Source organism: Balaenoptera borealis (assembly GCF_965194805.1).
Source record: "Balaenoptera borealis genome assembly, chromosome: 20".
NCBI lineage: Eukaryota > Metazoa > Chordata > Mammalia > Artiodactyla > Balaenopteridae > Balaenoptera > Balaenoptera borealis.
Genome location: NC_138879.1, coordinates 43,588,251 through 43,602,796, shown reverse-complemented (window position 1 = coordinate 43,602,796; position 14,546 = coordinate 43,588,251). Strand labels below are relative to the sequence as shown.

At 39.0% G+C, this 14,546-nt stretch overlaps 1 protein-coding gene across 2 annotated transcripts in view; it reads left to right on the top strand.

The window, feature by feature from the left end:
- The first annotated feature begins 8,321 nt into the window (after positions 1–8,321).
- The window catches only part of SUZ12 (SUZ12 polycomb repressive complex 2 subunit), a 38,204-nt gene continuing 31,979 nt past the window's right edge, over positions 8,322–14,546 (top strand). The window contains exons 1-3 of one of the 2 annotated variants that reach the window (XM_082371282.1): positions 8,322–8,811; positions 11,143–11,189; positions 11,274–11,338. In XM_082371282.1, coding sequence (XP_082227408.1) covers positions 8,538–8,811; positions 11,143–11,189; positions 11,274–11,338 — 386 coding nt within the window. In that variant the 5' untranslated portion in view covers positions 8,322–8,537. The remainder of the gene's footprint in view (positions 8,812–11,142; positions 11,190–11,273; positions 11,339–14,546) is intronic. The other variant, XM_082371281.1, reaches the window with a different exon arrangement.

The window sequence follows — 14,546 nt, the reverse complement described above, 5'->3', positions numbered from 1 at the left end:
TCATCTCTGGGATCTTCCTCCCCAAGACCCATAACCCCACTCTATTAGAAAAACATCAGACAAATCCAAACTGAGGAACATTATACAAAATACCAGTACTCTTTAAAACTGTCAAGGTCATCAAAAACAAGGAAAGTCTGAGAGCTGTCACAGGCCACAGACCAGAGGAGACTAAGGAGCATGAGGACCAAAAGTAATGTGGTTTCTTGGAGGATGATAGATGGATTGATAGGTAGACAGACATAGATGATTAACTTTATTTGTGTGTGTGTGTTTTCTTTTCTTTTTCTTTCTGTCTTTTCTTTCTTTTTTTTTTGTTGCCACGAGTGGCTTGCGGGGATCTTAGTTCCCCAACCAGGGATTGAACCCAGGCCCCTGCAGTGAAAGCGTTGAGTCCTAACCACTGGACAGCCAGGGAATTCCCTAGATGATTAACTTTGTACACAACAGAAAATATCCATATTATTGAAACATCCATGGAACATTAAAAATAATTGACCATTTGGGGCCCTGAAAAAAAGACTGGGGACTTCCCTGGTGGCACAGTGGTTAAGAATTTGCCTGCGAATGCAGGGGACATGTGTTCCATCCCTGGTCCGGGAAGATCGCACATGCCATCATGGGGCAACTAAGCCCGCGTGCCCTAGAGCCCGCGTGCCCTAGATCCCACGTGCCGCAACTACTGAGCTCGTGTGCTGCAACTACTGAGGCCTGCGTGCTGCAACTACTGAAGCCCGTGTGCCTGGAGCCCGTGCTCTGCAACAAGAGAAGCCACTGCAATGAGAAGCCTGAGCACCGCAACGAAGAGTAGCCCCCGCTCACCACAGCTAGAGAAAGCTTGTGCGCAGCAACAAAGACCTAACACAGCCAAAAAAATAATTAATTAATTAAAAAAATAAAAAGAGTAAAGGTAATTAAAAAAAAAAAAGACTGAACAAATTCCCAAAAGCAATTTATACAGGCCTTTTTTTTCTTCTTACCATAGTGTAACACAGAATTAATAGAAGATTGGTTGAATAAATTATTGAATATTTTTTAAAAGGCCTAACAACTTATTTTTTAACATTCCTGTCTGTGGGCAATTCAGACTGTTCAGATCCTTCTGTACTCTCAGCGTTTTTTCAGATATTTTTGTTTTAATCTGTGAAAGAGGATTTTTATATTCTCGCATGATAAGTACAATATAAACTTTCCTTTTTCATTTCCCATTCTAAATATTGTGCAGTTCACCTTCTTACCGGGCACTCTTCTACATCATTTGACATGTTTTGAGCTGAATTTGTAACCCTTTTTTGCTCCATTGGAGAAAAGATAACACTATTTGCCTTTTGTTTATTGATCATTCAGGAACCAAAAGTAGAACCCAAGTTTTATGATTTTTACAGAAAAGGAACATTAGGATGAATTTAACTTTGGTATAGCACACTAGAAGGTGATTTCTGTGATTTCTGTGATTTTCTTAGAATTAAAGAACGGGGATAACTTTAACAATAACCTATATCAGTGTTTCTTGGTTTTTTTTCCTCGATATCTAATTTGATTTTTTAAAAATTCCTATTCCCCTACCCCTGTAACCCATGTCTATCTTTCTAGGGAGATGTGTCTTAAGAACACTGATATATTGAAAACTGTCTATCTCTTCATGTACCCACTGATAAAGAACTTTATTTTCACTGATTATAGGGTAAAAACTGCAGATAGCTTTGTTTTTGCTTTCCAAAAATAAAATTATAATGTGGAACATGATTTTCCACATTACACATGATCTACCTTCAACTTCCAGGGATTCTGTTATAGACAAAAATCACTGGTCTAAATCAATCCTTAATTTTATATTTGAGAAAAGAAAGACCAGAGAACTTAAATAACTTTCTCAAACTCACACTGTGAAATAATGACCAAGTCAAGTCTCCATTGATAGTATAATGTTCTTTCTCCTAAGTTTGTTGCAAAGTGGAACTTGAGGAAAACAACAGATTTTAAAAATAGAAATAGAGCCAGAAGCATTTCTCTCCTATTAAGAAAACTCTCTTCGAAGAGTACTCTCTGAAGAAAGCCCAACCAAATTAAAGTTCGCCTCTGTGTGTTAATTTTGATCCTGATACACTAAAAGTACAGAAACAATTTACCTTGATATGAAGTTGAAGTGCTACTCCCCCAATCGCTCTCTCTCATCACTTACAATGCCTCTGTGATAGAAAATGGTTACAGAATTCTGAAATCTATTGTCAAATGCTTTTATGATCTCAAGGAATTTTTTCCAGGCACGTAGAGTACTAACTATCCCAGTGGCAACATGTAAGGTCTGTGTTGTTCTATCAAAAAACAGCTGCTAAAGCACTCTGTGGTCTCTTCAGGACACCTCTCTTATTCAGCTCAACCATGAGGGTGGCAACTTTCTCAAATTAGTCACGTGAATAAGTTATTGTAGGAAGCCATGAGTATGAAGAAAAAAAGTAGTTCAACCAGGAATAATAGCAATGTTTCCCCAGGGTCTAGTTCCACTGAATAGTGTGCAAGCAGAAATAAAATTCTGAGTAGAGTAAAGTGGATGAGGACTTTTTTTTATGAAGTACATAAAAAACATCCTAAAGAATACTGAATGTATAAGCTAAGAGGCAGCTTTTCCACAAATATTTAGCCCTATAGATTCTCTCTCAGCATACACTTAAACCTCCTGTGTGATCTTGGCAAATTAAACTGTGGAACTCAGTTTCCTCAGGTGTATAAAAAGAGGCTTAAGCTAGATACTATCTAAGTTTCCTCTAGCTATAAAATTTGTTTTCATATAATAAATTAATTTATAAACAGTAATTGCTAAATGTATCCTTCAAACAAAAACCATATCATGGAAAGAAGAACAATATTTGTAAAATGACAACTAGCTAAAAATAAAGACCTGTATCTCTTAATTTGTTCTGATTAAAAGTAGTAATCAGCAATTGTAAAATGAAGGTGAACTTATAAACTTTAAATGGAAATCCAGACTATTCCATTATTATGGAAGTGGTATAATACCTAGTTTTGTTGATCCTATTTATGAAGAATGGTGACATAGTAATGCTCTTTTTTCCTCAGAAAATGAAGGAAACATTTAGTTTGGAAACAAGCAGTTCACACAAAGATAAGGGGTAACAACAGCAAGACAATTTTTTTTTTCTGGGCAGGGCATGCGTGAGATATACACAGATTTTTTTCATCTATATTTCATTACTATTAAAGTAATCTTCATTACTCTTAGCATACTCTTGTTTTTAATGGTGTCAAATTTTGAGGTGAGTATAGCCTAGAATACATTATTAGTGTCATTTTAGCTCATTGTTTCTCATTATCAGGCTTGGGAAGGTAGCTGAGTGTAATGCGGTGGTTTTCAAAAAATATTTTTTCAGCAAGTAGATCCATTATCTTCAAACAAATTATACAACACATAGAAGCAGAACAGCTCTGATTGAAGATGAACGAAAGGGGAAGCAGAGTCCACACTGTTTCCCTTGAGGTAGCTTTTTGAAACTCTGGGGCTTCCAAAATGCTTCCTAGATACCTTTGTTATACTGGAAAACACATGGGGTTTTGAGTCCCCTGTAACTGGGTTCAAATCTCAGCTCACCCACTTAAAAGCTGTGAGATGGGGAGAGAGTTACTGAATCTCTCTGAGATTCAGTTACTCGTGTGTGAGAGGCTAACAATAGTAAATAACATAACTGTTTATGATTGTTGTATGGATAGAATGCTCAATAAATATCAATTCACTCCTGCTTTTGTTTAAAATTAAAGATAAAACCACCTGTCCTATAGTTTTAAAAATGGGCATAGTAGCTATCTCCAGATGTAGGCCTCCCAAAATTCAGGTTTAGATATTTCCAATTTGTCTCAGGTGGTTTTTTCCTCCCTCAAGTTATTAGTGTCAAGTTTCTTTTTGTCCCAGGGGTTCTAACTATGCCTTACTAGCACCCTTATTATATCTAGTTAAACCTAGATAAACACACACACACAAATCAGGGGTTTATTATGAAAACCTCATACTACACAGTGAACGTTCCATGGTTCTCATGTTTTTCTTTTCTAGACAAAGGAAACAAAAATGTGCAAGCTTTTGATTTTAAATTTCAAATAGAACTGTTAAAATTGTTCTTTCACACTAACTTTTATTAGTAGGTTATTAGTATTTTTACTTTGGAGGCCGTTCCTTTTTAAAAATCAAATTTGATTATATCTCTCCAAGAATTTATCAGCAAATATAACTTCAGTTCCCTCAAAGCAAGACTTAAACATATATTTTTTTCTGATATAGTTTTGTTGGCTTAGACTCAGTGCTTAATCTTAAGGTGATGGGAGTGGATGGAAGATAGAAAGACACTATACAAGTAAAAAGGAAGACTGATACCTAGGTTATTTTTCAGCAAATGCACTCAATACTGATGATCATTCATTCCAGTACATCAGAGGCAATATTTACTAATCTTTCTTGACCTAGAAATGACACGTGCAATATTTTATATCTCTAAAGCTCTCCAGTTTCATGGCATGATGGTCAAGAGTGGGCTCTGGAAGCAGATTGTTTGGGTTAGAATACCAGCTCCATTACTTATCTTGTGCAAGTTACTTAACAAGGCTTGCCTTTGTTTCTTCATCTATAAAATGGGAAAAATAATAGTTACCAACATCAGAGGGTTGGTGGGAGGTCTGAATGAGTTGGAATTGTTAAAAGCTTAAAATACTGCCTGGCACATAGTAAGTACTTAATTATTATTATCAGTATTTATATTTATGCACTGGTGTCCATTCCTATTTATCAAAACTCATTGGATGAGCCCCTATTCTATGCCAGGCACAGTGACAGACACCTCAGTTGCTAAAACAAATCACCCATCATCCCTGCCCCCAAGAGCTTACAGCCAAGTAGAAAGAAAAAGACTTGATGCTGTGACACCAAGTTGTAAATCTGTATCAAATTCAGGGAGTCCCCGAATTTAGAGGAGAAAATAAATTACATCTTTATGTACATTAACCTCTAACTGAAATTTAGCATTTCCTTCAGCTACTAATATAGGTGACAAATCACAGTAGTGTTAGCAATGCCTGCGGCTTTGTTTCCAGGAGAAGTTACAGATATTTTCATATCACATTACACTTCTTGCAGGTATCTCAAAATATTATTTGCCCTCATCACTGCTTTGAAATTATGATAGTCATAAGACTGACCTGCTGCTAGATCTTATTTAGGAAATTTAAAAAGAAGAAACTATATTAACACATCACAACTTTTTTGGTTTCCCTTATAATCCAATACATTTTATATTTGTGCATTTACAAAAGAAGCTTTCATAGGCTTCATCAGACTGCCAAAGGGGTCCATGGCACAAGAAAGGTTAAAAATCCCAGCACAGAAGTCTGTGTAAGGCCAAGTGGGGACACTGATGAAAAAGGGCACAATAGGAAGGAGTATAAAATGATTTTTTTTTTGGTAAGAGAAGCTAAGTGGTCCTCAGTTTTTAAAACATACTTAAAAACAGTCAACTTGAGGTACTAAGGATAACTTTATTCTGATTGCAAAAGTGCATAGAAATTGAATTTTAAAAACCTGGGTCCAGGGACTTCCCTGGTGGTCCAGGGAAGCGGTTAAGACTCCGTGCTCCCAATGCAGGGGGCACGGATTCGATCCCTGGTCAGGGAACTAAGATCCCCTATGCTGCATGGTGCAGCCAAAACCAAAAAAACCCAAAAACCTGGGTCCAACTCACGGCTCTGCCACTAAATGAGCAAATCACTTAACCTCTCTGAGACTATTTTCTCTTCTGTAAAATGAAAATAGTGCCAATTTCATAGGATCATTATGACAAAGTGAGGTAATATACATAAAAGCATACTCACAACTATAAAGGTCAAAACGATTGCTCTTCTTCTTTCCTTGCACGTGTATCTAGTCCTGTGCTAGGAAATATAAAAGAAATGAACAGTGGCCTTTGCTTTTTAGGAGTTTACCAATTCCAAATATGCATGAAGGCAGAAACAAACAAAACCCTGGAAAGCAATTCAAATTCAGTGTGAGTTAGGGGACTAAACATACACCTGTCTTTGACAGTGAATTGGCATCGAAAGTCTCAAAAACTGTTGCCCCACCAAACTTAAAAATAACAACACAAAATAAATAAGCTGGCCACAGAAGTGACCAATACTGAGGTGATATACAGACATTTTACCTATAGGACAGAGTCGGATTAAGAATACTGTAATGTAACCAAGAAAACCCCTCAATTAATTCTAATTTGTCCGAGGGTATAAGGATTTTTTTTTTTTAGTGTTCTACATACGTTCTCCACAAAGGAGAATACAAAAAGGGAGAATTTGTTACTATGCCCCTCCCATAGAATGGATGGCTTTGATTCTCACGACCAGTACTGGTAAGCGACTGTACGTTAAAACCATGTCCATGCTGAAGCCTAGAACGCTACCATGGCATTCCTAAAGGAAATACCCTTTAAGAACCTCCCAACTCCTTTGGCTCCATTTTTCTGATCATCAAAGATTTATGATAACCTGTGACTCGGTCTTTTTCTTTGACTGTACCTGTATCTCCACCCTCCCCCCACCCCAAAGAAGAACCCTGTATCAATGATGAAGACTGGTAATTCTGCCAGTTACATTTACTGTTAATTAATAAATTAGCATTCTGGTTTATAATTTGATATCTTGTGATTTGCTTAAGTGCGCTTTAGTTCTCCAGACCCTGACTGAACTGATGAAACTTCATTTTCTAACCCTGTAAAGCTAAGGATGAGCACTTTAGCAAGATCTAAAACCCCACAAGCCTCTAGGGGTGGCAATAATCAGAGAAGGCTTATTTGAGAAGTCTAAAGAACAAAACAAAACCTCTTTTTTTTTTCTTGGTAGGGGGAGATTTTTTTTAAAATACTGAGTACAGACAGTATAACAAACAAGAGAGCATTCTGAACTTTTTGTCCGACTAAAAATATAGACTGTACTTAAAATTCAGCAACAGGTATACCTAATTTCAGATGTGTTCCTGAAATGCCAAATTTTTTACTACCTGCATCATTTGTAGAGCTCACTTTCTTAAGTAGCAAATGCATTGTAAAATCAGCACTTTGGTTATTTAAATAACCATTCCAAAGGTGCTTGCTTTGTAAACAGCGTTTTGAAGTGAACTATAAAGGGCTCAAAGCAGGCATTTAAAAAATATTATTGAAAGTATGAAACGGCTCTGTGTTTACAGATTGGAATTTTTGAAGATAATGTTTCATTTTAATGTAACACAAGATTACAGGATTTGATTTGGAAGAACATCCTTAGAGATCATCTTGTCCGACCTGAAATTCAAATCTTGAAGAGTATTAGCTCAACTCCAAACCCGTCCGGGCCTATGCATCTCTCTTTTTAAGCGAGACTGGCTAAACACCGGATCCCCTCTCCAGTTTTTGAGCGCAAAATGAGCAGGTTCTCAAGATGGGTGTAGGTACTTCTAAGAAATCATCCAGTTTGTCCCTCTGGCCACTCCTGTGGTGTCCGGGAATCAAATATCTAAGGTTTGCTTCCAACACGTTGAGAAGCCACAGCCGCTCTCAGTAACGATCCTGATGCCTCACCGCACCTACAGAAAATCCTTTTCCTCATTTGATAGGACATTCTTGCTCCCTAGAAATCGCTCCCTTTGGTGGAGCCCAGCGGCGTCCGAGAGCAGCAGCCGCAACCCCTTGGCTGCCCCCAGTCCTCTCCAGGGCTCGCTGGGTGGGATTCGGCCAAGGGTGGCTTGAGGCACGTGGTGGCGAGGGGACCGGGGAAGAGACCTCGCCCTGCGAGCCCCTCAGACCAGAAGCGACCCGACCAACCCCCAAGCAGGCCCCTTCCTGTGAAGTTAGAGACTCGGTGATCCGGCATGGATCTCAGTTCATTTAACAAGCCCCTCGACCCCCCAGCACCCGCCCCCCCGTTCCTCAGAGGCCCGCCTCTCCTCAGGGGTCCTGTATCCCCCGGGGGCGGCGACTGACGACGCTCAGAAGGCGAGAAACGGCTCCCTAAGCCGCTCGCTGGGTCCCTCTCTCCCCACAATGCACCGGGGCCAGCAGGAAGGCCGCTCCGACCCCTAATTTTCCCGCGAATTCAGTTCAAAGAGGCGGCCGGGCCCGCGATCGGCAGCGCGCACGGGCCAACCAAGCCGCGCCTCCGCGAGAAGCGCCTCCGCGTGACTGACGGGGGAATCCGCGGGCCAACAGGCTGGGCGGCCGGGCGGCGCGCGCTCCCGCCGGCCAATCAGAGCGCCGGGCGGGGGAAGTGGGCGGAGCGAGGCCAGGCTAGGGTGAGCGGTCTCCCGAGCGGAGCGGGGCTCTCAGGAGGAGACACTTTTTTTTCCTCCCTCCTTCCCTCCTCTCCTCCTCCCTTCCCTTCCCCTCTCCTCCCCTCTCTCCTCCTTCCCCCCTCGGTCCGCCGGAGCCTGCTGGGGCGAGCGATTGGTATTGCCGGCGCTTACTCTCCGGGGCCGCCCGGCGGGTAGCTGGCGGGGGGAGGAGGCAGGAACCGCGATGGCGCCTCAGAAGCACGGCGGTGGGGGAGGGGGCGGCTCGGGGCCCAGCGCGGGGTCCGGGGGAGGCGGCTTCGGGGGTTCGGCGGCGGTGGCGGCGGCGACGGCGTCGGGCGGCAAATCCAGCGGCGGGGGCTGTGGAGGCGGCGGCAGTTACTCGGCCTCCTCCTCCTCCTCCGTGGCGGCAGCGGCGGGGGCCGCGGTGTTACCGGTGAAGAAGCCGAAAATGGAGCACGTCCAGGCTGACCACGAGCTTTTCCTCCAGGCCTTTGAGAGTGAGTGTGTTGAAGGCTTTGAGGGCAGGAATCCCCCCTCTTGCAGCGTTAGGGGGCCGGGACACTCGTGCTGGGACCCCCTTCCTCACCGGGAGTCGGTTTGATTCGGGAGTGGAGGGCGAAATTGAGGGGGCCGTTCCGCCTTCCGGGGTTACGGCTCGAGGGGGCCCGAAGTCTAGGGCCTTGGGGGGAGGTGGACTAGGGGTCCAGGTGAGGTTCGTGCCTCCCCGAAGATGTACACGCGAGCTGAGGCATGGGGCCCCGCGTTGAGAGCAGGCTGCTTTTTAGGTGGGGAGGTCACAGTTGGACTGTGCAGTTGGATCTACCGTCAGATCCCAGGACTAGTTCTTGCTTTCTTTCATGCCTTCCGTACTCTAGAAGTACAAGGCTGTCGGTTGTAGGTTTAGAGGAGCAAAATTAAGCCTGTGAAGAGAGGAGTGCAGTAAAATCGACCAAATTGTCAGTAGTCTGAAATGCCTTCGCACTAACTTGGTGCATTAACATGGCACCTTTTGATGCTCTACACCTTTCACATCTTTCCACCCGTTTCATGGGTACGTAAACTGAGACAGGCAGTGTTTAAGCATCTTATTTCTCTCTAGACGATCTCGGAATTCTGCCCGTTTGTAGTTGTCTTAATTTCGGGACATTTTCTGATGTCAGTTTCTGTTTTTAAGGTCTGTTTCGAGGGCAGAGCTACGACTTAATTTGGGAAGGGGGGCAAGGTGTCTGGAAAGAAACAATAGAATATATAAGAAATATCATGACTATGAGTAATCTGAACTGTTCTTTAATGAATATTACATCCTGATTGTTTTCCTCTTTGCTTTTGTATGGATGTTGTAATTTGGATGACCTTTAATAGCTAGATATCTTACAGAGAGACTTGAATAAACTCAGCTCTACCACTCAAGGTCTTTATTTACAATTTTTTTGTGGCATATGTTAAGGGCATGGTATCAGCTGTTCTTGGAAAGATGTATTACGTTGTTTAATACCCTTCTTTCATTCTCTCTCATTAGTGCTTCATGAAATTCTAATTGGAATTTAATACAAGGAATTTCGGTTTTTATTGAAATTAGTATTGAACCTGCTTGAGAAAGATTCACATTATTCTAGCCTTTGCTCAATATACTTTCAGAAATCTGGAGAGGCTTTCAGTTGGAAATATGGTGGAGAACTAAAGCACAGTGATGACAGTAAACATACATGTTTGCAGCCTTTCTAAAACATCTCATCTCCTTTTAGTTTATTTGAAACTAAAACTAAACTAACTGAAGATTAAGTGGAAATTTAAAAAATTCTTTCCAAATGTTGTGAGAAGACAAATCCTGCCAGAAAGTTTTAGCTGTTTTGCTTTTTTGATGAGTCTACTTTTAGAGAGATGAACTGTCATTAAGAGTTAGATATGGTCACAAAACAACTTGATTCTTCTCTAATATTGATCTTAGTTTCTGAGAAGTTTATATGCTTTGATGTATTTACTAATATAGTTAGTCATATTAGGTCATTTTTATACTGCTTTGTTTAAAGAAACATAATACTAACAGGTCATTAATGTAACTGGTATTATGGTACTTGTATATAAAATATTTTCTATTTGTAACCTAAGTCCTTTATAACAGATTTTAACTAAACAGCATTAAAAACACTTTGGGAATCTATTACTTTAAAAATATGTGTTGAGGTAGTATTTACATACTGAGGTAATATTTACACTGAGCAAAATAGAAACTTGAACTATAACTAGCAATATTCATCGAAAATTTTAGCTAATTTATGTCTTGGATTTCACTTTGATTATATCTGTATTAGGACATCTATCTAGGTAACGGTTTTATTCCATTTCGGCTGACGACTGTACAGACTTTTGAAAAGACCAGTTAAAAAGTGAACATTTTATTTTGTTATTTGGCTTCAATAAAGAGTTCTTTTACTGAATCCAACTACCTCATTTTAGCTACTTTTTAGAAGATGGGTTATAAATAGTTTAAATTAACTAAGCTAAATGAATATAACTACTTCTCTTCAGTTCTGCATACAGACTAGTTTAAAAATAGCTACCTTAGAAATGCAAGGTTTAAGAACTAGATTGTAGAGAAACTTAAGTTTAAAGTAAATGTAGATGCATTTTGTGAATGTATGCTATAGATTAAATGTCTTTTGATCTAATTGTGCATACTTATTTTCTTGATGTAAATATTCACTACATAGTTTCCATGATAGGTTATTGGTTTATATTGGTTATAACATGGGCTGGGTTGGTATTTTCTTAACAACTTAAGTAATGAGTAAATTTAGATAACTTTGGATTTTGTTTCTGTTACCTAGAACCAACGCAGATCTATAGGTTTCTTCGAACGCGAAATCTTATAGCGGTAAGTAATCAACAAAATTTACTGATACTATTTTTTTGCTAGAATTTCACCTATTTAATTTTAATATTTTAACTTTTTTTATAGCCAATATTTTTGCATAGAACTCTTACTTACATGTCTCATCGAAACTCCAGAACAAACATCAAAAGGTACATTTTATGACTCTTATTTCAAGTTGTTCAAACCATGTTAAAATTTTGTTTGAAAGTATGATTTCTAATGAAAGATTAAATATGAAAACTGAGGTGAAAGAGTGAATTGGTTGCAAAGTGATTTTTAATAGTATCATTTTTGTAAATCCCAGCTGATTGCCAGTTTTTTCCTAACAAATGATTTGTTAGTGGAGTAAATGAAGTGATTTTACTGACTAATGTTTTTTACTCTGTGCTGATAGTTATTTTCAAGTTTGGTAGAAGTTGAGGATTTAAATATTTACTAAAGGGCTCATGGGAACTATCTTTGATACATAAATTTAACAGTTAATGTCTGAATATATCTTATATTTTCTAACAATAAAGAATTCACTTCTATGATGATAGGTTCAGAAAATCTCATTTTATATCTTTGGTGGTTGTCTTATTAAAAGGGAAATACTTTTGCAGTCAGTAGGAGGAATGTCTTTAAAAACTTCTTAATCACCTAGTCTTAAAGTGGAATCTGAAGGTGTCGGAGAGCTTGTTTTTGCTTTGTAACATTTAACCATATATAATTATAGAATGGTAGTTTCTTGTTCTGCACCCATGATTATTTACTGAGCATATCATGTGAACAACTTTAAATTAAAGGAGAGAACCTCTACTAAGCATTTGGTATTGTTATAGTCTTGACTTAGTAAAACCATTAAGCTTTTCAATAAACTTTGAAACTAAACTCCTTTGGAGACTCCTACTGGTTATTAAATAAGCACCGTGTTTTTTACAGCGAGACATAGTTTAGCTTTGTAGATATATCTAGATGTATTTTGAAGGATTGAAACGTTAAAACTATTTGTCATCTGGTAATCTTTCTGAATCTAGAGAGAGAGAATGAGTGCATTGCATTTAACGGGTGAAACCTGCCAGGTGCCTAAATAACTAGGAAGAAGCTGATGGATTAGGCAGCAGAATTATGTCAGCTCTTTACCTGTCTACTCTATGCCAGGATTCAGGAAACTTTTTCTCTAAAGGACCAGATAGTAAATATTTTAGGCTTTGTGGTCCAGAAAACGGAATTGAGGATATTAGGTAGTATGTAGGTACTTATACAGAAAGAGAAAACGAATATCAACAAATTTTTTTATTGAAATGAAATTCAAAACATAATAATTGAGTGCAGTGTTTTCTTTTTTTTTTTTCCTTTTCTTTTTGGGGGGGTGGGGTTGCTGCGCGGCTTTCGGGATCTTAGTTCCTTGACCAGGGATTGAACCTCGGCCCTGGCAGTGAGAGCGCCAAGTCCTAACCACTGGAGCCAGGGAGTACAGTGTTTTATAATACGTGCCTACGGAGTGAGAAATGTGGGATTCTTTTATTTTTGCTGGGTGGGGTGGGAGGGATAACATTTAGCTTAATTGGGATTTAGAGTTAGTATTCTCTGCTATCAAATCACTTGCAAATGTTTTATCTGTAAAAACCATTCTTAGCTTATGGGCTGTGCAGAAACAGACAGCAGGCTGGATTTGGCCAATGGTCCATAATTTGCAGACCCTTGATTTACTCTGTAAAACTAGGAGAATTTGATTAAGTAGTAAACTTTTTCTTTTAGTATTTTTAATATGGAAGATCAGTTACCATCTAGAGGGCTTCCCTGGCGGTCCAGTGGTTAAGACTCTGTGCTTCCACTGCAGGGGGCGCATGTTCGATCCCTGGTCAGGGAACTAAGATCCTACATGCTGAGGTGCGGCCAAAAAAAATTTTTTTTTAAGTACTGCAGTTGTCATCTACAATGCTGCCCGATTTTAATTTTAAAGTGATAAAAGTTTTTACAGAATAAATTTGGATTAAAATATATACATCATGTTTGTTTATTAGACTATTTGACTGCCTCCTTGTGGGATACATTTCTGTTGTCTGCTAATGAGTGGAGGCAATTTTAAAAGCATGGCAGTAGAAATGAACTTTCTTAATTTAGTACCCCTTAGGTAAAAAATTGTCCTTTGGGACAGTTTCGAAGCAGTTTGCCAGCCAAGAAACGTATACATTCCATTTAGTTTACTTCCATGTAAAAATGCATTAGGAATCACTTAATTCTTTTGTTGTATGCCTGGCGTATATAAAACAATAAGACTGATTTTTAACAAATTATACTACAACTTAATATCTTCAGATGAGTGCTGTCCTTTTCAAAGTAGTTGGTGAATTTGGAAGGTGATGAATTCAGCCCAGTGATTGTGGTCTTTGTTCCAAATGTTTTTGGAACTGCTTTTACAGAATTGCTTTTAGTCCAATCCCTTTGCTCAGAATGTTTTTGGAACTCCTTTTGTACTGTTACACAACAACATAATATTCATTGTTGGAGTACACTTATCACTCCTTTTGAAGTTGTACAAGCAGGTGTAACATTAAATCTGATATATTTGTTAAACTTGCCTTTTACTTTAGTTGCACTTCATAGAGGTATTCAGCTTCTGTAGGCTGACACTCACTACACTGGCACAGTGGAAATACTGGTGAGGACAACGGCATCTTTTATTGAATCCATTTTAGTAGGTTTTATGTAAGCTGTTTCTGAATCCTCCCCAAAAAATTTCTTGAATTTTAAGGATATTCTCCTTTATGATGACCTTTTGATAACTGTTTCCCTTGTTAAATCTGAGCTACAGTAGCAGTACCTTTCTAAAGAACCAGAAATACTTGGTGTTGGGAGGTGAGGCTGCTTTTGTATAGTTGCCTATACAGTTTGTTTTGTTTTTCCTAAGGAACGCTGGGTTACCTGTATGATCTATTCAAATGGTTGTTAATACTCAAGTTTTCCTATGTACAACTCCATAAAGTTGGAAGAGGTGAACCTTGTGACCTACAGTCTTAACTTTTCTTCCTACAGACAGGGTTTCTTCTTAATCGTTACACAAAGATAAACATATTATTCTAAAAAGTTTTCAGTAACTTTACAACCCTCCTCAGTAGTACATTTCAGTATTTATACTGAAAAGTTCTTTGTAACTAGCCTAAAAGAATCCTACATTTTTCTTCTTTCTTCTCTCTTATCTATGGAGATTGAAAATGTATTGCCTGCCATCCTTCATAAAGAACTCCTTACTATGCTTTATTGGGTGAAACTTTAATATTGAGGTTTTCAGTAACTCTAAAGGTAAAGAGAGAAGCTTTTTTATAAAAAAAGATCTTTTGTTAATGGAGGCTATTTATTCACCTGAAATATAGA